The 22,220-nt window shown below is 33.8% G+C and overlaps 1 protein-coding gene across 1 annotated transcript; it reads right to left on the bottom strand.

Moving 5' to 3' along the window:
• Positions 1–16,333: 16,333 nt before the first annotated feature.
• On the bottom strand, positions 16,334–21,965 carry LOC139848942 (protein trichome birefringence-like 19). Its single transcript, XM_071838623.1, has 2 exons — positions 21,423–21,965; positions 16,334–17,104 (listed from the first exon to the last, which is right to left on the bottom strand). The coding sequence occupies exons 1-2, from the start codon at positions 21,963–21,965 to the stop codon at positions 16,334–16,336; spliced, it is 1,314 nt and encodes a 437-aa protein (XP_071694724.1).
• Positions 21,966–22,220: the final 255 nt, after the last annotated feature.

Raw genomic sequence — 22,220 nt, 5'->3', positions numbered from 1 at the left:
AACAAGCTCCGGGTCTTCCTGTGCCTCTGCCGCATTAATATTGAAAACTCTTCCGCGGCCTTGTCCATTCGTGTTCTCCTGGTTCGGGCAATTTCTAATAATGTGGTCCGGTTTTCCACATTTATAACAAACTACATTGGCATAACTTGCTCCGACACTACTTGCTCCGCCATTACTCGTTCCGACACCATTTGTTCCTTTCGTTCTACTAACCCCTGGTCCGTAGACCTCACACTTCGCTGCGCTATGACCATTTCTTTTACACTTGTTGCAAAATTTGGTGCAGAACCCCGAGTGATACTTTTCACACCTTTGGCATAGCTGCTTCTGATTGTTGTTGTTGTTGCGGTTATTATTGTTGTTGGGATGATTGTTGTAGTTGCTGTTGCTGTTGTTGTTGTTGTTGTTGGGCCGTTTGTTGTAGTTGCGATTGATGTTGCGATTGTTGGGATAATTGTTGCGATTATTGTTGTAATTGCTGTTGTTGTTGTATTGGTGATTCTTATCACCGTTTTCCTCCCACTTTCTTTTGACTTGCTTCACATTGGTCTCTTCAGCAGTCTGTTCTTTAATTCTTTCTTCAATCTGGTTCACTAGTTTGTGAGCCATTCTATATGCCTGTTGTATGGAGGCGGGCTCGTGTGAACTTATATCTTCTTGGATTCTTTCCGGTAATCCTTTCACAAACGCGTCGATCTTCTCTTCCTCATCTTCGAATGCTCCCGGACACAATAGGCACAATTCTGTGAATCGTCTTTCATACGTGGTAATATCAAATCCTTGGGTTCGTAACCCTCTAAGTTCTGTCTTGAGCTTATTGACCTCGGTTCTGGGACGGTACTTCTCGTTCATCAAGTGCTTGAATGCTGACCACGGTAGTGCGTACGCATCGTCTTGTCCCACTTGCTCTAAATAGGTATTCCACCATGTTAACGCAGAACCTGTGAAGGTATGCGTAGCATACTTCACTTTGTCCTCTTCAGTACACTTACTTATGGCAAACACCGATTCGACCTTCTCGGTCCACCGTTTCAATCCGATTGGTCCTTCGGTTCCATCAAATTCCAAAGGTTTGCAGGCAGTGAATTCTTTGTAGGTGCATCCTACACGATTTTCTGTACTGCCAGATCCAAGGTTATTGTTGGTATGTAGCGTAGCCTGTACTGCGGCTATGTTTGAAGCTAGAAAAGTACGGAATTCCTCTTCATTCATATTCACGATGTGTCGAGTAGTCGGTGCCATTTCCTTCAAAATAGTCAAATGGAACAAGTTAATCATACAGAATATTAAGAGTAGTTAATAGTATTTCGTAGCATAATATGAACTCATTTATAAAAGCTTTTTCTTCATATTAGCGTTTTATAAGTTTAAATTCGGGTAGTACCTACCCGTTAAGTTCATACTTAGTAGCTAATATACAATTCAACTACTACAATTCTATATGAAAAACTGATTATAATAATATTTCGCGTTCAAACTTTTATACAATATTTTACAAACTTACAATACCGCTTATTTTACATAAAGCATGAAATATAGCACACAATAACTTTGATACAAGATAGTTGTGAAGATAATTCTAGCTAGTACACAAGTCGTTCAGCAAAGGCAATAAAGACACGTAATTCATACGTCCAGAAACAAGTCATGCATTCTGGTTTTACTAGGACTACTTCCCATCCTTGGTCTTGTGGAACATAACCGTTATGGCCGTTGATAAGACAGCGTGTTGTAACGTCATCAAAGGGACGAGGGTTACGTAATGACCAACAGTCTCGTAATAACCTAAAAACCTCATTTCTTACCCCAATTACCGACTCCGTCACTTGTTGGAACGTTTTGTTTAATAGTTGTAGCCCGATGTTCTTGTTCTCACTTTGGTGAGAAGCGAACATTACTAACCCGTAAGCATAACATGCTTCTTTATGTTGCATGTTAGCCGCTTTTTCTAAATCACGAAGTCCTATATTCGGATATACTGAGTCAAAATAATTTCTTAACCCGTTGCGTAAAAAAGCATTTGGGTTCCCCGCAATATATGCGTCAAAGTAAACACATCGTAACTTATGGATTTCCCAATGTGATATTCCCCATCTTCCGAACGAAAGCCTTTTATAAACCAAGGCATTCTTGGAACATTCTTTGAATGTCTTACAAACTGATCTTGCCTTAAATAGTTGTGCCGAGGAATTCTGACCGACTCTAGACAAGATTTCATCAATCATGTCTCCGGGTAGGTCTCTTAAAATATTGGGTTGTCTATCCATTTTGTGTTTTTATACTGTAAAATAGACAAGAGTTAGATTCATAAAAAAAAATACTTATTAATACAAGCAATTTTTACATATATCATAAATCATAATCACACTATATTACATATATTACACCACACGAATATAACTATCTTATTCCGACTCGCTCGTTTCTTCTTGTTCGGTTTTGGTTCGTTTTGCCAAGTTTCTAGGGATATATGATGTTCCCCTAATACGAGCCGTCGTTATCCACATTGGTTTAGAAAAACCTGGTGGTTTAGAGGTTCCCGGGTCATTGTTACAACTTAAGGACTTCGGGGGTTGACGATACATATAAAGTTCATCGGGGTTGGAATTAGATTTCTCTATTTTTATGCCCTTTCCCTTATTATTTTCTTTTGCCTTTTTAAATTCAGTTGGGGTAATTTCTATAACATCATCGGAATTCTTGTCGGAATCCGATTCATCGGAGAATTGGTAATCCTCCCAATATTTTGCTTCCTTGGCGGAAACACCATTGACCATAATTAACCTTGGTCGGTTGGTTGAGGATTTTCTTTTACTTAACCGTTTTATTATTTCCCCCACCGGTTCTATTTCTTCATCCGGTTCCGATTCTTCTTCCGGTTCCGATTCTTCTTCCGGTTCCGACTCTTCTTCCGGTTCCTCTTCGGGAACTTGTGAATCAGTCCACGAATCATTCCAATTTACATTTGACTCTTCATTATTATTAGGTGAGTCAATGGGACTTGTTCTAGAGGTAGACATCTATCACATAATATTAAACGCGTTAAGAGATTAATATATCACATAATATTCACATGTTAAAAATATATAGTTTCCAACAAAATTTGTTAAGCAATCATTTTTCAAGTAAACACGGTCGAAGTCCAGACTCACTAATGCATCCTAACAAACTCGATAAGACACACTAATGCAAAATTCTGGTTCTCTAAGACCAACGCTCTGATACCAACTGAAATGTCCCGTTCTTATTGATTAAAAACGTTCCATATTAATTGATTTCGTTGCGAGGTTTTGACCTCTATATGAGACGTTTTTCAAAGACTGCATTCATTTTTAAAACAAACCATAACCTTTATTTCATAAATAAAGGTTTAAAAAGCTTTACGTAGATTATCAAATAATGATAATCTAAAATATCCTGTTTACACACGACCATTACATAATGGTTTACAATACAAATATGTTACATCGAAATCAGTTTCTTGAATGCAGTTTTTACACAATATCATACAAACATGGACTCCAAATCTTGTCCTTATTTTAGTATGCAACAGCGGAAGCTCTTAGTATTCACCTGAGAATAAACATGCTTTAAACGTCAACAAAAATGTTGGTGAGTTATAGGTTTAACCTATATATATCAAATTGTAACAATAGACCACAAGATTTCATATTTCAATACACATCCCATACATAGAGATAAAAATCATTCATATGGTGAACACCTGGTAACCGACAATAACAAGATGCATATATAAGAATATCCCCATCATTCCGGGACACCCTTCGGATATGATATAAATTTCGAAGTACTAAAGCATCCGGTACTTTGGATGGGGTTTGTTAGGCCCAATAGATCTATCTTTAGGATTCGCGTCAATTAGGGGGTCTATTCCCTAATTCTTAGATTACCAGACTTAATAAAAAGGGGCATATTCGATTTCGATAATTCAACCATAGAATGTAGTTTCACGTACTTGTGTCTATTTTGTAAATCATTTATAAAACCTGCATGTATTCTCATCCCAAAAATATTAGATTTTAAAAGTGGGACTATAACTCACTTTCACAGATTTTTACTTCGTCGGGAAGTAAGACTTGGCCACTGGTTGATTCACGAACCTATAACAATATATACATATATATCAAAGTATGTTCAAAATATATTTACAACACTTTTAATATATTTTGATGTTTTAAGTTTATTAAGTCAGCTGTCCTCGTTAGTAACCTACAACTAGTTGTCCACAGTTAGATGTACAGAAATAAATCGATAAATATTATCTTGAATCAATCCACGACCCAGTGTATACGTATCTCAGTATTGATCACAACTCAAACTATATATATTTTGGAATCAACCTCAACCCTGTATAGCTAACTCCAACATTCACATATAGAGTGTCTATGGTTGTTCCGAAATATATATAGATGTGTCGACATGATAGGTCGAAACATTGTATACGTGTCTATGGTATCTCAAGATTACATAATATACAATACAAGTTGATTAAGTTATGGTTGGAATAGATTTGTTACCAATTTTCACGTAGCTAAAATGAGAAAAATTATCCAATCTTGTTTTACCCATAACTTCTTCATTTTAAATCCGTTTTGAGTGAATCAAATTGCTATGGTTTCATATTGAACTCTATTTTATGAATCTAAACAGAAAAAGTATAGGTTTATAGTCGAAAAAATAAGTTTCAAGTCGTTTTTGTAAAGGTAGTCATTTCAGTCGAAAGAACGACGTCTAGATGACCATTTTAGAAAACATACTTCCACTTTGAGTTTAACCATAATTTTTGGATATAGTTTCATGTTCATAATAAAAATCATTTTCTCAGAATAACAACTTTTAAATCAAAGTTTATCATAGTTTTTAATTAACTAACCCAAAACAGCCCGCGGTGTTACTATGACGGCGTAAATTCGGTTTTACGGTGTTTTTCGTGTTTCCAGGTTTTAAATCATTAAGTTAGCATATCATATAGATATAGAACATGTGTTTAGTTGATTTTAAAAGTCAAGTTAGAAGGATTAACTTTTGTTTGCGAACAAGTTTAGAATTAACTAAACTATGTTCTAGTGATTACAAGTTTAAACCTTCGAATAAGATAGCTTTATATGTATGAATCGAATGATGTTATGAATATCATTACTACCTTAAGTTCCTTGGATAAACCTACTAGAAAAGAGAAAAATGGATCTAGCTTCAATGGATCCTTGGATGGCTCGAAGTTCTTGAAGCAGAATCATGACACGAAAACAAGTTCAAGTAAGATCATCACTTGAAATAAGATTGTTATAGTTATAGAAATTGAACCAAAGTTTGAATATGATTATTACCTTGTATTAGAATGATAACCTACTGTAATAAACAAAGATTTCTTGAGGTTGGATGATCACCTTACAAGATTGGAAGTGAGCTAGCAAACTTGAAAGTATTCTTGATTTTATGAAACTAGAACTTTTAGAATTTATGAAGAACACTTAGAACTTGAAGATAGAACTTGAGAGAGATCAATTAGATGAAGAAAATTGAAGAATGAAAGTGTTTGTAGGTGTTTTTGGTCGTTGGTGTATGGATTAGATATAAAGGATATGTTATTTTGTTTTCATGTAAATAAGTCATGAATGATTACTCATATTTTTGTAATTTTATGAGATATTTCATGCTAGTTGCCAAATGATGGTTCCCACATGTGTTAGGTGACTCACATGGGCTGCTAAGAGCTGATCATTGGAGTGTATATACCAATAGTACATACATCTAAAAGCTGTGTATTGTACGAGTACGAATACGGGTGCATACGAGTAGAATTGTTGATGAAACTGAACGAGGATCTAATTGTAAGCATTTTTGTTAAGTAGAAGTATTTTGATAAGTGTCTTGAAGTCTTTCAAAAGTGTATGAATACATATTAAAACACTACATTTATATACATTTTAACTGAGTCGTTAAGTCATCGTTAGTCGTTACATGTAAATGTTGTTTTGAAACCTTTAGGTTAACGATCTTGTTAAATGTTGTTAACCCAATGTTTATAATATCAAAAGAGATTTTAAATGATTATATTATCATGATATTATGATGTACGAATATCTCTTAATATGATATATATACATTAAATGTCGTTACAACGATAAACGTTACATATATGTCTCGTTTCAAAATCATTAAGTTAGTAGTCTTGTTTTTACATATGTAGTTCATTGTTAATATAATTAATGATATGTTTACTTATCATAATATCATGTTAACTATATATATAACCATATATATGTCATCATATAGTTTTTTACAAATTTTAACGTTCGTGAATCACCGGTCAACTTGGGTGGTCAATTGTCTATATGAAACCTATTTTAATTAATCAAGTCTTAACAAGTTTTATTGCTTAACATGTTGGAAACATTTAATCATGTAAATATCAATCTCAATTAATATATATAAACATGGAAAAGTTCGGGTCACTACAGTACCTACCCGTTAAATAAATTTCGTCCCGAAATTTTAAGCTGTTGAAGGTGTTGACGAATCTTCTGGAAATAGATGCGGGTATTTCTTCTTCATCTGATCTTCCCGCTCCCAGGTGAACTCGGGTCCTCTACGAGCATTCCATCGAACCTTAACAATTGGTATCTTGTTTTGCTTAAGTCTTTTAACCTCACGATCCATTATTTCGACGGGTTCTTCGATGAATTGAAGTTTTTCGTTGATTTGGATTTCATATAACGGAATAGTGAGATCTTCTTTAGCAAAACATTTCTTCAAATTCGAGACGTGGAAAGTGTTATGTACAGCTGCGAGTTGTTGAGGTAACTCAAGTCGGTAAGCTACTGGTTCGACACGATCAATAATCTTGAATGGTCCAATATACCTTGGATTTAATTTCCCTCGTTTACCAAATCGAACAACACCTTTCCAAGGTGCAACTTTAAGCATGACCATCTCTCCAATTTCAAATTCTATATCTTTTCTTTTAATGTCAGCGTAGCTCTTTTGTCGACTTTGGGCGGTTTTCAACCGTTGTTGAATTTGGATGATCTTCTCGGTAGTTTCTTGTATAATCTCCGGACCCGTAATCTGTCTATCCCCCACTTCACTCCAACAAATCGGAGACCTGCACTTTCTACCATAAAGTGCTTCAAACGGCGCCATCTCAATGCTTGAATGGTAGCTGTTGTTGTAGGAAAATTCTGCTAATGGTAGATGTCGATCCCAACTGTTTCCGAAATCAATAACACATGCTCGTAGCATGTCTTCAAGCGTTTGTATCATCCTTTCACTCTGCCCATCAGTTTGTGGATGATAGGCAGTACTCATGTCTAGACGAGTTCCTAATGCTTGCTGTAATGTCTGCCAGAATCTTGAAATAAATCTGCCATCCCTATCAGAGATAATAGAGATTGGTATTCCATGTCTGGAGACGACTTCCTTCAAATACAGTCGTGCTAACTTCTCCATCTTGTCATCTTCTCTTATTGGCAGGAAGTGTGCTGATTTGGTGAGACGATCAACTATTACCCAAATAGTATCAAAACCACTTGCAGTCCTTGGCAATTTAGTGATGAAATCCATGGTAATGTTTTCCCATTTTCATTCCGGGATTTCGGGTTGTTGAAGTAGACCTGATGGTTTCTGATGCTCAGCTTTGACCTTAGAACACGTCAAACATTCTCCCACGTATTTAGCAACATCGGCTTTCATACCCGGCCACCAAAAATGTTTCTTGAGATCCTTGTACATCTTCCCCGTTCCAGGATGTATTGAGTATCTGGTTTTATGAGCTTCTCTAAGTACCATTTCTCTCATATCTCCAAATTTTGGTACCCAAATCCTTTCAGCCCTATACCGGGTTCCGTCTTCCCGAATATTAAGATGCTTCTCCGATCCTTTGGGTATTTCATCCTTTAAATTTCCCTCTTTTAAAACTCCTTGTTGCGCCTCCTTTATTTGAGTAGTAAGGTTATTATGAATCATTATATTCATAGATTTTACTCGAATGGGTTCTCTGTCCTTCCTGCTCAAGGCATCGGTTACCACATTTGCCTTCCCCGGGTGGTAACGAATCTCAAAGTCGTAATCATTCAATAATTCAATCCACCTACGCTGCCTCATATTCAGTTGTTTCTGATTAAATATGTGTTGAAGACTTTTGTGGTCGGTATATATAATACTTTTGACCCCATATAAGTAGTGCCTCCAAGTCTTTAATGCAAAAACAACCGCGCCTAATTCCAAATCATGCGTCGTATAATTTTGTTCGTGAATCTTCAATTGTCTAGACGCATAAGCAATCACCTTCGTTCGTTGCATTAATACACAACCGAGACCTTGCTTTGATGCGTCACAATAAATCACAAAATCATCATTCCCTTCAGGCAATGACAATATAGGTGCCGTAGTTAGCTTTTTCTTCAATAACTGAAACGCTTTCTCTTGTTCATCATTCCATTCAAATTTCTTCCCTTTATGCGTTAATGCAGTCAAGGGTTTTGCTATTCTGGAAAAGTCTTGGATGAACCTTCTGTAGTAACCAGCTAGTCCTAAAAACTGGCGTATGTGTTTCGGAGTTTTCGGGGTTTCCCACTTTTCAACAGTGTCTACCTTTGTCGAATCCACCTTAATACCTTCTTTGTTCACTATGTGACCGAGGAATTGAACTTCTTCCAACCAAAATGCACACTTTGAAAACTTAGCGTACAATTCTTCCTTCCTCAATACTTCTAACACCTTTCTCAAATATTCACCGTGTTCTTGGTCATTCTTTGAGTAAATAAGTATGTCATCAATGAAAACAATGACAAACTTGTCAAGGTATGGTCCACACACTCGGTTCATAAGGTCCATGAACACAGCTGGTGCATTAGTTAAACCAAACGGCATGACCATAAACTCGTAATGACCGTAACGTGTTCTGAAAGCAGTCTTTGGAATATCATCTTCTTTCACCCGCATTTGATGATACCCAGAACGTAAGTCAATCTTTGAATAAACAGACGAGCCTTGTAGTTGATCAAATAAGTCGTCGATTCTCGGTAGTGGGTAGCGGTTCTTGATGGTAAGTTTGTTCAACTCTCGGTAGTCGATACACAACCTGAATGTACCATCTTTCTTCTTGACAAACAAAACAGGAGCTCCCCACGGTGATGTGCTTGGTCGAATGAAACCACGCTCTAAAAGTTCTTGTAATTGGCTTTGCAGTTCTTTCATCTCGCTGGGTGCTAGTCTGTAAGGAGCACGAGCTATTGGTGCAGCTCCTGGTACAAGATCTATTTGAAATTCAACGGATCGATGTGGGGGTTATCCCGGTAATTCTTTCGGAAATACATCGGGAAATTCTTTTGCGACGGGAACATCATTGATGCTCTTTTCTTCAGTTTGTACTTTCTCGACGTGTGCTAGAACAGCATAGCAACCTTTTCTTATTAGTTTTTGTGCCTTCAAATTACTAATAAGATGTAGCTTCGTGTTGCCCTTTTCTCCGTACACAATTAAGGGTTTTCTTTTTTCTCGTATAATGCGAATTGCATTTTTGTAACAAACGATCTCTGCTTTCACTTCTTTCAACCAGTCCATACCGATTATCACATCAAAACTCCCTAACTCTACTGGTATCAAATCAATCTTAAATGTTTCGCTAACCAGTTTAATTTCTCGATTCCGACATATATTATCTGCTGAAATTAATTTACCATTTGCTAATTCGAGTAAAAATTTACTATCCAAAGGCGTCAATGGACAACTTAATTTAGCACAAAAATCCCTACTCATATAGCTTCTATCCGCACCCGAATCAAATAAAACGTAAGCAGATTTATTGTCAATAAGAAACGTACCCGTAACAAGCTCCGGGTCTTCCTGTGCCTCTGCCGCATTAATATTGAAAACTCTTCCGCGGCCTTGTCCATTCGTGTTCTCCTAGTTCGGGCAATTTCTAATAATGTGGTCCGGTTTTCCACATTTATAACAAACTACATTGGCATAACTTGCTCCGACACTACTTGCTCCGCCATTACTCGTTCCGACACCATTTGTTCCTTTCGTTCTACTAACCCCTGGTCCGTAGACCTCACACTTCGCTGCGCTATGACCATTTCTTTTACACTTGTTGCAAAATTTGGTGCAGAACCCCGAGTGATACTTTTCACACCTTTGGCATAGCTGCTTCTGATTGTTGTTGTTGTTGCGGTTATTATTGTTGTTGGGATGATTATTGTAGTTGCTGTTGCTGTTGTTGTTGTTGTTGTTGTTGGGCCGTTTGTTGTAGTTGCGATTGATGTTGCGATTGTTGGGATAATTGTTGCGATTGATGTTGCGATTGTTGGGATAATTGTTGCGATTGATGTTACATCGAAATCAGTTTCTTGAATGCAGTTTTTACACAATATCATACAAACATGGACTCCAAATCTTGTCCTTATTTTAGTATGCAACAGCGGAAGCTCTTAGTATTCACCTGAGAATAAACATGCTTTAAACGTCAACAAAAATGTTGGTGAGTTATAGGTTTAACCTATATATATCAAATTGTAACAATAGACCACAAGATTTCATATTTCAATACACATCCCATACATAGAGATAAAAATCATTCATATGGTGAACACCTGGTAACCGAAAATAACAAGATGCATATATAAGAATATCCCCATCATTCCGGGACACCCTTCGGATATGATATAAATTTCGAAGTACTAAAGCATCCGGTACTTTGGATGGGGTTTGTTAGGCCCAATAGATCTATCTTTAGGATTCGCGTCAATTAGGGGGTCTGTTCCCTAATTCTTAGATTACCAGACTTAATAAAAAGGGGCATATTCGATTTCGATAATTCAACCATAGAATGTAGTTTCACGTACTTGTGTCTATTTTGTAAATCATTTATAAAACCTGCATGTATTCTCATCCCAAAAATATTAGATTTTAAAAGTGGGACTATAACTCACTTTCACAGATTTTTACTTCGTCGGGAAGTAAGACTTGGCCACTGGTTGATTCACGAACCTATAACAATATATACATATATATCAAAGTATGTTCAAAATATATTTACAACACTTTTAATATATTTTGATGTTTTAAGTTTATTAAGTCAGCTGTCCTCGTTAGTAACCTACAACTAGTTGTCCACAGTTAGATGTACAGAAATAAATCGATAAATATTATCTTGAATCAATCCACGACCCAGTGTATACGTATCTCAGTATTGATCACAACTCAAACTATATATATTTTGGAATCAACCTCAACCCTGTATAGCTAACTCCAACATTCACATATAGAGTGTCTATGGTTGTTCCGAAATATATATAGATGTGTCGACATGATAGGTCGAAACATTGTATACGTGTCTATGGTATCTCAAGATTACATAATATACAATACAAGTTGATTAAGTTATGGTTGGAATAGATTTGTTACCAATTTTCACGTAGCTAAAATGAGAAAAATTATCCAATCTTGTTTTACCCATAACTTCTTCATTTTAAATCCGTTTTGAGTGAATCAAATTGCTATGGTTTCATATTGAACTCTATTTTATGAATCTAAACAGAAAAAGTATAGGTTTATAGTCGAAAAAATAAGTTTCAAGTCGTTTTTGTAAAGGTAGTCATTTCAGTCGAAAGAACGACGTCTAGATGACCATTTTAGAAAACATACTTCCACTTTGAGTTTAACCATAATTTTTGGATATAGTTTCATGTTCATAATAAAAATCATTTTCTCAGAATAACAACTTTTAAATCAAAGTTTATCATAGTTTTTAATTAACTAACCCAAAACAGCCCGCGGTGTTACTACGACGGCGTAAATTCGGTTTTACGGTGTTTTTCGTGTTTCCAGGTTTTAAATCATTAAGTTAGCATATCATATAGATATAGAACATGTGTTTAGTTGATTTTAAAAGTCAAGTTAGAAGGATTAACTTTTGTTTGCGAACAAGTTTAGAATTAACTAAACTATGTTCTAGTGATTACAAGTTTAAACCTTCGAATAAGATAGCTTTATATGTATGAATCGAATGATGTTATGAACATCATTACTACCTTAAGTTCCTTGGATAAACCTACTGGAAAAGAGAAAAATGGATCTAGCTTCAATGGATCCTTGGATGGCTCGAAGTTCTTGAAGCAGAATCATGACACGAAAACAAGTTCAAGTAAGATCATCACTTGAAATAAGATTGTTATAGTTATAGAAATTGAACCAAAGTTTGAATATGATTATTACCTTGTATTAGAATGATAACCTACTGTAAGAAACAAAGATTTCTTGAGGTTGGATGATCACCTTACAAGATTGGAAGTGAGCTAGCAAACTTGAAAGTATTCTTGATTTTATGAAACTAGAACTTTTAGAATTTATGAAGAACACTTAGAACTTGAAGATAGAACTTGAGAGAGATCAATTAGATGAAGAAAATTGAAGAATGAAAGTGTTTGTAGGTGTTTTTGGTCGTTGGTGTATGGATTAGATATAAAGGATATGTTATTTTGTTTTCATGTAAATAAGTCATGAATGATTACTCATATTTTTGTAATTTTATGAGATATTTCATGCTAGTTGCCAAATGATGGTTCCCACATGTGTTAGGTGACTCACATGGGCTGCTAAGAGCTGATCATTGGAGTGTATATATCAATAGTACATACATCTAAAAGCTGTGTATTGTACGAGTACGAATACGGGTGCATACGAGTAGAATTGTTGATGAAACTGAACGAGGATCTAATTGTAAGCATTTTTGTTAAGTAGAAGTATTTTGATAAGTGTCTTGAAGTCTTTCAAAAGTGTATGAATACATATTAAAACACTACATGTATATACATTTTAACTGAGTCGTTAAGTCATCGTTAGTCGTTACATGTAAATGTTGTTTTGAAACCTTTAGGTTAACGATCTTGTTAAATGTTGTTAACCCAATGTTTATAATATCAAAAGAGATTTTAAATTATTATATTATCATGATATTATGATGTACGAATATCTCTTAATATGATATATATACATTAAATGTCGTTACAACGATAAACGTTACATATATGTCTCGTTTCAAAATCATTAAGTTAGTAGTCTTGTTTTTACATATGTAGTTCATTGTTAATATAATTAATGATATGTTTACTTATCATAATATCATTTTAACTATATATATAACCATATATATGTCATCATATAGTTTTTTACAAATTTTAACGTTCGTGAATCACCGGTCAACTTGGGTGGTCAATTGTCTATATGAAACCTATTTCAATTAATCAAGTCTTAACAAGTTTGATTGCTTAACATGTTGGAAACATTTAATCATGTAAATATCAATCTCAATTAATATATATAAACATGGAAAAGTTCGGGTCACTACAGTTTATAAAGAAGATGAATGGAAAAATCACGGCCCTCATTGTATATGTTGATGATGTGGTAGTAACCGGAAATGATCCCGATGAAGTAAAATCATTAAAAACATATTTATCAAAAGAGTTTGAAATGAAGGATTTGGGTCACTTAAAATACTTTCTAGGAATTGAGGTTTCGAGATCCAAGAATGGAATTTTCTTATCTCAAAGAAAATACATCCTAGACTTACTGAAGGAGACTGGAATGACAGGATGTCAACCAGCTGACACACCGGTTGAAGAAGGATTAAAGTTGTGTGTGGAAGATGATCAAGTTCCAATTGACAAAGGACGTTATCAGAGACTTGTTGGAAGATTATTGTACTTGTCCCACACACGTCCAGATTTGGCATATGCGTTAAGTATTGTTAGCCAATTTATGCACAATCCTGGAGAAAAGCATATGGATGCAGTGAAAAGGATATTGAGGTATTTAAAATTTGCTCCAGGTAGAGGTGTTTTGTTTAAGAAAAATGCAAGTGTTGAAAATATTGTCGTGTACACTGATGCTGATTGGGCCGGGGCACGTGATGATATGAGATCGACATCTGGGTACTTAACATTTGTAGGAGGAAATCTTGTTACATGGAGGAGCAAGAAACAAAATGTTGTTTCTCGATCAAGTGCTGAATCTGAGTATAGAGGAATTGCTCTAGGACTATGTGAAGCCATATGGTTACGACTCTTGTTACAAGATTTGGGTTATTTATCCCAGCAACCAATTCAATTATATTGTGATAATAAAGCTGCCCGAGATATATCGCACAACCCTGTTCATCATGATAGAACCAAACACGTTGAAGTTGATAAGTTTTTTATCAAAGAGAAGCTAGAAAACAATACCTTGGAATTGCCTCAAATTCGATCCGAAGATCAACTCGCAGATATCCTTACCAAGGCTGTTTCAAGACGCCAATTTTTGAACTCAATTGACAAGTTGGGCATATTTGATATCTATGCACCAACTTGAGGAGGAGTGTAGAGATTGTAGAGATATTGTTTATAATTGTGAAGATTGTAGTTCCCTAATATATTGTCAATTAGGCCTAGAATTATAGAGAGTTAATCATTTCCTTTATTAGTTTTTTTCATGTATAAATATTGTGTTGTAAGGGTTAAAGAAAATATAACGAATAATTGAAAACCTCTGTATTTTGTATTTCATCTGTTCAACGTTTAAATATAATTTTGATTGATTTGTATGGAATGGAAAAAGATGAAGCATGATTTGATATGAATGTCCGTGCAACGAAAGTAGTAGTATGCAATCTTTGACTCAAACAAACATCAATAATCAATCATGGCCATAATTTCGGGTGAATCCAAATTAAATACTCCGTAAGAAAAGTTCGCAATGTTTCAAGTATGAACGTATAAAAATTGTAAAACAAATAAACAATCACATGTCATTGTTCATCGGCTAACCTCTTTTTTAAAAAGTATAGTCAAATGTCCAGTCACGCTTATCTTTTACAGTAAAAGTAAATGAAAATTTGTAAAGAAAATAATTACAACTATATCGTATTTGTCTAAAAAACAATGTTTCGTTGCTATGTTCACAAAATATCATCGGTCCACTTGACTAATTAAGAGGCGAAGACAAAAGGGCTTGAGGGGTGCTTAGCTTCCCCTAAGACTCAAATAAAGTCCAATCTCAATTGTTTTTTACGCACAAATAATTATAAGTCTCATTAAATAATCAAGTCTCAATTGTATGATGATATTCAAATAATTGTGAATTAATTGATCAAATTGCCCAAGACTCATATAGTTTACAACCAGCCTATTACCACTTTAAAAATTAGTTTGTTTTACATTAGGACTTCATCCGTCTCAATTTAATAGTCTCCAGACAAAAAATATAAAGGTTTGGATAATCTCACGAACTTCATTCTTCCCAAATAAAATATCTTTTCTCTTCACAATAACCTCTCCCCTGATTGATTGAAATACAAAGTGTGGACTATTAAATTGGAATATCATAAAATGAAAATATGGCTTATTAAATTGAGACGGAGGGATTATTAAATTAAAATTATAAATATAATATTTGGTTATCGAGTATGTCACTTTCATCTTCAAATTTCGACTTTACCTCTTGCTTGACTACTTAGTATATTTATTATATTCGCTCGTGAATTTCAGCATATATATTTTCAGGTCAATTAGCGTGGTTGGGATTTTAGGGATGCATAAACCCCTTTTTCTTTTCTCAAGTTCTAGATATTTTGTTAATGAATTTTTAATGTGTGATCACTCGCGTAAGACACCTTAAAGTAAATATATCTAATTCATAATAATTTTTCTAAATATTAAAACTCCTAAGTAATTAATGCACGTATATAAAGATTAATATTCTCACCGTCCCAAATAATTGTCTGAATTAACTTTTTATTAAATTTAAAATATTTTGTGAGTTGTTTATTATGTCTTTGATTGAATGTGTTATTTTTAAATTTAAAATTTATTTATTTTAACGATTAATTGGTTAATTTCTTTCTATATTAAATGTTATATTTTCAATTATAAAAAGGGTTTAATTGAAAATTAAGTAGTTTTTTTATTGTTATTTAAATTAAAAGATAGTCTTTTGAAAAAAATAAAATAGTAAGTTAGACAATTATTTTAACACAAGGGGGAATATCTGAATACAAACATTAAATACAAACATTAATATCTAAAGAAATTTCTACTCGATCGAAATGACTTGGTGTTTTCTCCTATGTCAAATGTTACCAAAATCCAATTAATAAAAATTTAACGAAATATTTAACAAATATGGACTCTCTGTGAATGAAAATAGCAAATATAAACATACGTATCATTATGTGAATTTAAGGATGAAACGTGATTTTTCAATGAACTGACAAATTTTCTTAAATTTATACACTATAAGCATAATGTACAACTCATCATTGCAAACGTGACTATCTATTTGTCTCCTCTCTTTTTATCAACTCCACCAAAAAATCATTCCAAACATCAATCGGCCCAGGTAAGCACCAATGAACACAATCACTGGGCCAAGATGCATTTTTATACGGCCCATGACCATATTTACTAGGATGCCCATCTGGTCTCATTTGCATAATTTGTGTCACATCCATTAAACTAAATTTAATCTCATTTTTTCTCCCTCCAACCTCTCCAATCTTGTACTCTTGCAATTGAGTGTTGTACATTTCTAAATTAAAATCAGCCATTACACTCTCATTACTCTTAAAAGGCTTTGTTCTTACACAATCCCCACCTTTATTCCAATCTCCACCTTCAAAATGTGAAGCTACAAAAGATCTTAAAAACACCATGCCCTTAAAATTCTTTAAACTATTTATTGCTCGAAAAGCAGTTCGCCACGCCTTTTGGTAACCAAAGGTAGTTGGGTAGTGGCGAATGTCGCTTTCTGAGCAATAGAGACAACCAATGAAACTACGATTTGTGTAGAAATATATAGGTCGGAAAAACCATTGGCCAGATGAAATGATGACGTAGTTGTAATTTTCGATTTCGAATGTCCATGACTCATCAAATTCGTCGAGATAGAGTTTGAATGGTTGAGAAACATCTTGAGGATTAGTTTTTTCTGCCTTTACTAGATAAGGTGACCAAAACATTGAAATGGTGAAATTGTATTCTAAATACTCATATCGTTTGAAATTCTCATCACTTGAGTTTGAAACGTCAGTCGGATATGTAACCTGAATATTGACAACCCAAAATATATCAAAAGTATAAGTAACAGACATATCAATAAAGTACTACAGTATACGGAGTATAATATAAACCTTGAATAGCAGCTCAAACATTTTTCCTCTAATATCTTAGACAAAATTACTCCCGTCGTCCTTGAACATATAGTGAAATCATACGCGTCGTCCTCAAAGTTTTTTTTTTTCGTTCGTCGTCACTAAACTTGCATTTTATAACGTACGTTGTCCTTCTGTTAACTGTCCGTCTCTTTCTCCATTAACCTTCAGCATGTGCCAAACATGTGAGGGCAATTTTGTCATTTTATCTCTTTATAGTACAGGGACGACCAATGTAATTTTGTGTTTCTTCTTTTATCTTCATCTTCATCCCCAATATTAAACAAACCCTAATTTTTTTCAACATTTTATTTCTTTAAACTTTTTTCCTTCTTCACAGAATCTATCCAAAACCATGAGCAAATAATTCTATCACCAATATGTTCAAATCTACATCACAAAATCAAAAATTACTAATTAAAATCTACTTCACATCCGTGTACTAATTTCAACACAATTACTAATTCACATCAGTGTACTAATTCAAATTACTAATTCAAATTCACATCATCATCATCATCATTTATGATTCTCAACTCGATTTAAGATCAGAAAACGTTCCTAATCAGAATCCTAGGCTTCGTGTATCATCATAACAGAAAAGCAAGAACAAAAATTATAAGATCATCATCTTCGTAGTTCATAGTTCATCGACATCTTCAAACCGATTTAAGCGTCCATCATTGAGAGGATGTAAATTGAAACGAAGCTTAGATTTGTGATCTAGAACCATAACCGAACACTCGAAGATCTTTAGTATCAATTAACAGTTTCAGATTCACCTCGATCTAGATCGTGTTCATCACTAACCGAAACTACAAACGGCTTAGGTGCTCGGAACGATTCAGGAACTTTTGGCGAAAAGTAAAATTGCAATTCTGTCAAGATTCATATCGTGATTCTTTCTGGAAAATTACAGATTCTAATTGTTTCGTATGATGATGAATTTGAAGGTCAAAGACATATGATAAAAAGTCAAACGAACTGGATTTGATCAAATTCAAGTTTAATATGATGTTTCAGGTTTGTTTGATGGTGATCGAGTGTTCCTAAGACTATTCGAAGCAACTTTGATGAAGGAATTGTGGATTAAAAACAACTGAATCATGAAATTCAATTTTTGTGTGCGGTGGTGGAATACGATTTTGCGGTGGTGGTGGTTTACTATTGCGGTGTGGTTGTGTAACCCATTTAGGATAGGATTTTAAGGCTTACCCTCACGTGTTCAAAGATCCTCCGTACATAACAAATAATTAATTAAGAGAAAAGAAAAAAAAAAATGAAAAGTGAAAAATGAAAAGAAAATATAAATTAAATTATCTAAGGGGAAAAAAACAAAATTACATTGGTCGTCCCTGTATATAAAAGAGATAAAATGACAAAATTGCCCTCACATGTTTGGCACATGCTGAAGGTTAACGGAGGAAAGAGACGGACAGTTAACAGAAGGACGACGTACGTTATAAAATGCAAGTTTAGTGACGACGAACGCAAAAAAAAAACTTTGAGGACGACGCGTATGATTTTACTATATGTTCAAGGACGACGGGAGTAATTTTGTCAATATCTTAAAGGAAAATTGTCAAAAATACATTTTTTTTTCCAAAGCCTTCAAACAATGTACATTTAAAAAAAATAAAAAAAATTGTCAATTTACACCATTGGGTCGATCATCATTTTAGTAGATCGCTTCACAATGATTGTGAAGTGGTCGACCAACTTTCAAAACATGTAGTCAACCATCACTATTGAAGTGGTCGACCAATTCCTCTTTTATGTTTGGTAGACTACTACAACCATCATTGTGAAGTGGTCGACCAACTTCTTGGTAAACTATGTAGTCGACCATCGTATTAAAGTAGTCGACCAACTCTTGTTTAATATTTGGTAGGCTACGTAGTCAATCATCATTGTGAAGTGGTCGACCAACAATGGTCGACTACATGCAAAAAGCGTGTAGTCGACCACTCTATAACTGTGGTCTATCAAAATGATGGTCGATCGAATGGTGTATATTGCCAATTCCTTTGGAAAAAATGTATATTATTTAATTTTTTTTTTTTTTAAAAGTGTATTTTTGACAATATCCTTATTTTAAATTTTTGTTATCTGTTAGATAAGATGATAGATGAAACACAGATTAGTGGCCCACTAGTTCTAGCCCACCACAAACTTTATATTCAGCCCAGATATAGAAATCAAATGATCTGAAGCATAATGTTGTAGTTATAATGTTGTAGTTGAGTTGTTATGTTAAATCGAAACGGTGCTGCTTTTCGAGAAACGTAACAACAACAACAACAACAACAAAACCCAATACCACATGAGTGGTGTATGGGGGAGGTGAGATGTAGACAATCCTTCCCCTATCCGAGAATAAAGACAAGTCATTTCTCCGCCCAGAGTGAAACACTCTCAAAAGTAGAGAAAATCATCCCTCTCTCTATTCGACGGATAAAGAGATTGCTTCCGAGAGGACCTCCGGCCTTTAAGTAGGAAAAAGTTTTTTTAAAAAAATAAAAAATAATAAAATAAAAATAAGTAGACGCCATGAAAATGGTAGAATCAAGTTTCCATGGGTTTTAAATCCTGCATGGAATTTAATTTAGGCTCTAAGAGTCAGTCAAGTCGCCAATAAATCGATTTTTGCTCAAAATATATAAAATAACTGTTCAATTTTTACATTAAAAAATATTATTTTTAACTTCAATTATAAATATTTCTGTTTCTATTTATATAATATTTTATGAAGTTTGAAAGTTAAATCACTGAAAACACGTTTTCCAAATTATTTATATAGATTTAATCAAATATTATATAACAAAATATTTATATCGAAGTTGAGAACGAGAGATTTTCAAAATTAAATTACGATAGTTATTTTAGAACGGATGAAGTAAAAAATTTTCTCATGCCAAAAACAACATGCAAATTATGTCAAGCTCCTCGCATGTTGCGAGATTTCTCAGCCATAATCATGACCCGGTCATGACCAATAAAGTTGGTCGTGATTACAAAGTTCGAGCTCATGATATAAAATAGGTAGTTACGACTAGTTAGAACTTTCTCTGTCATGATCAAGAAATTTTACAATTCTCGCAATAGGATGGATACAATTTGCGTCTTGGCGATGGCAAACTTGTATATTTTTTATTATAATAATGTTATAGTTTGTTAAAAAAATTGCTTAATTTCTCATTAAAATATTTGTTAAAACGGGTGAAATTTGATTAGTTACATGATTTAGATAAAACTAGTGAAATGACCCGTGAAATCACGTGTTTGTTTAAATAAAACAGTTTAACGATATGTTTAATGTATTAAGTGAACGTAAATACTAAAGTCATTTAGTTTAATGACTCGTGTAACCGCATATTCCGACTAAGAAACTTGCCATTGTTTTTACAAACATATTGATATACTTAACTTAGTAAGAATAAATGAACTACATTTATTCTCTCACCACTTACTTTCAATTTTGATCACAATTATTATTTTTCTTATCATAGTACATAGCTCGAAAAAGAAAAAAAGCAAGCATGAATAATTGTCGCTAAGTAAATTAGGGCATAAAGACGTATCACATTAAGATTGAGTAAATGAGTAAATATGATGAGTTTATATGTTTAAAATGGGCTCATATGATATAAGCATATGTAAGTGGGTAAATATGTTATTATTAAAGTTAAAAAGGGTATATATGATAAGAATTCTAAATAAATAATAAAATATTTAATTAATGTTAATGACATCGTCAAGATGACTTAGATTTTTTTCTTTTTATTTTTGATTTTTTCTTAACAAAGGAAATAGCCTAATAATGACATCATAATTATAGAATTTTAATAGAAACTATAGATAGAAGATAATGATAACATAAACTAAGAAATGAGACGATTGCCTTGATAACGTGAATTAACATCAAACTAACACATTTAATGGGAAGATAAATTTTATACTCCGTAACTTCTTTATAAATTCATCGGAATGTTTTATCGTATTATTTGTCCAGTATAATTCCTATGCGTACAATTTTAACATATTATTTTTAAAACTTGTATAAATATCACTTACGAGTTTAATCTATATGATGATGACCCGGTCGCCTAAATTTCACACGATTTTGATGTTCTTATATCAACTAACACATTTCATAATCATTTCATTTCTACATGCATAATTTAAGTAAAAAGTGAAAAGACAAACATACCCTTGTTAAGAGGCAAATGAGAGATTGCATATGGTTTCTTGCAACAGAATCACCAACAAATGCAAGAGACTTCCCCTTCATCATCTCCATAAACTTCACTGGATCAAACACTTGCAATTCACAATCATTAGGTTTCCATCTCCATTTCAAGAAATCTCGATCCGGTCGCCCAAATTTCATACAATTTTGATGTTGTTGCATCATCTGACATGTCTCATTCGTGTAATAGGGCCCGTCAGGGTTCACCACCCATTCGCCCGAGAACAAATCACAAGACTTGTTACTACGACTATTACTTATCGGTTTTAACACAACCTTTTGATCATTCACATCTTTTCGAGTTGTAATGCTTCGTGCATGTAAATTAGCATTGGTATGAAATTGTATCGAATTCGGTTTTTCAAGAATGTAATGAGTATAATGGTAGTAAATAAAGACTAGGATGACAGAAAGTGTTAGAATTACAAATTGTACTACCTTTGAAGAGGTCTTGCTTCTTGCTAAATGTTGAATTTTGCCTTCATAACTAGCATGAAGCTTCATGGATGATTAAGGTGTTAAAAATGGTAAATTTTGAGGTTGAATTGAAGTTTTGAAAACAAGATAATAATATTTTCTTGCATATACGCGTAAGTATATTGAGTTGGTCATTAATAAACTTGATGACCATCTTTTGCCTAGTATATATACTCAACTAAATGAATTACTCAACTTACATATCAACCCTTGAACTTTTCGTTAATACACTTCAAGAAAAACAATCACTTCGTTTCGAGAAATTTGTTAGAAAATTTAAAA

The sequence above is a fragment of the Rutidosis leptorrhynchoides genome, chromosome 5 (assembly GCF_046630445.1).
Source record: "Rutidosis leptorrhynchoides isolate AG116_Rl617_1_P2 chromosome 5, CSIRO_AGI_Rlap_v1, whole genome shotgun sequence".
Taxonomy (NCBI): domain Eukaryota; kingdom Viridiplantae; phylum Streptophyta; class Magnoliopsida; order Asterales; family Asteraceae; genus Rutidosis; species Rutidosis leptorrhynchoides.
This window is presented reverse-complemented; position numbering and strand designations above follow the sequence as displayed.

Bases quoted from the DNA above. Each gene is read 5' to 3' on its own strand.
- LOC139848942 (XM_071838623.1), bottom strand. From the start codon at position 21,965: ATGAAGCTTCATGCTAGTTATGAAGGCAAAATTCAACATTTAGCAAGA. The intron at 17,105-21,422 runs GTATGTTTGTCT...GTCAATATTCAG, and splicing joins TCATTTGCCTCTTAACAAGG to GTTACATATCCGACTGACGT.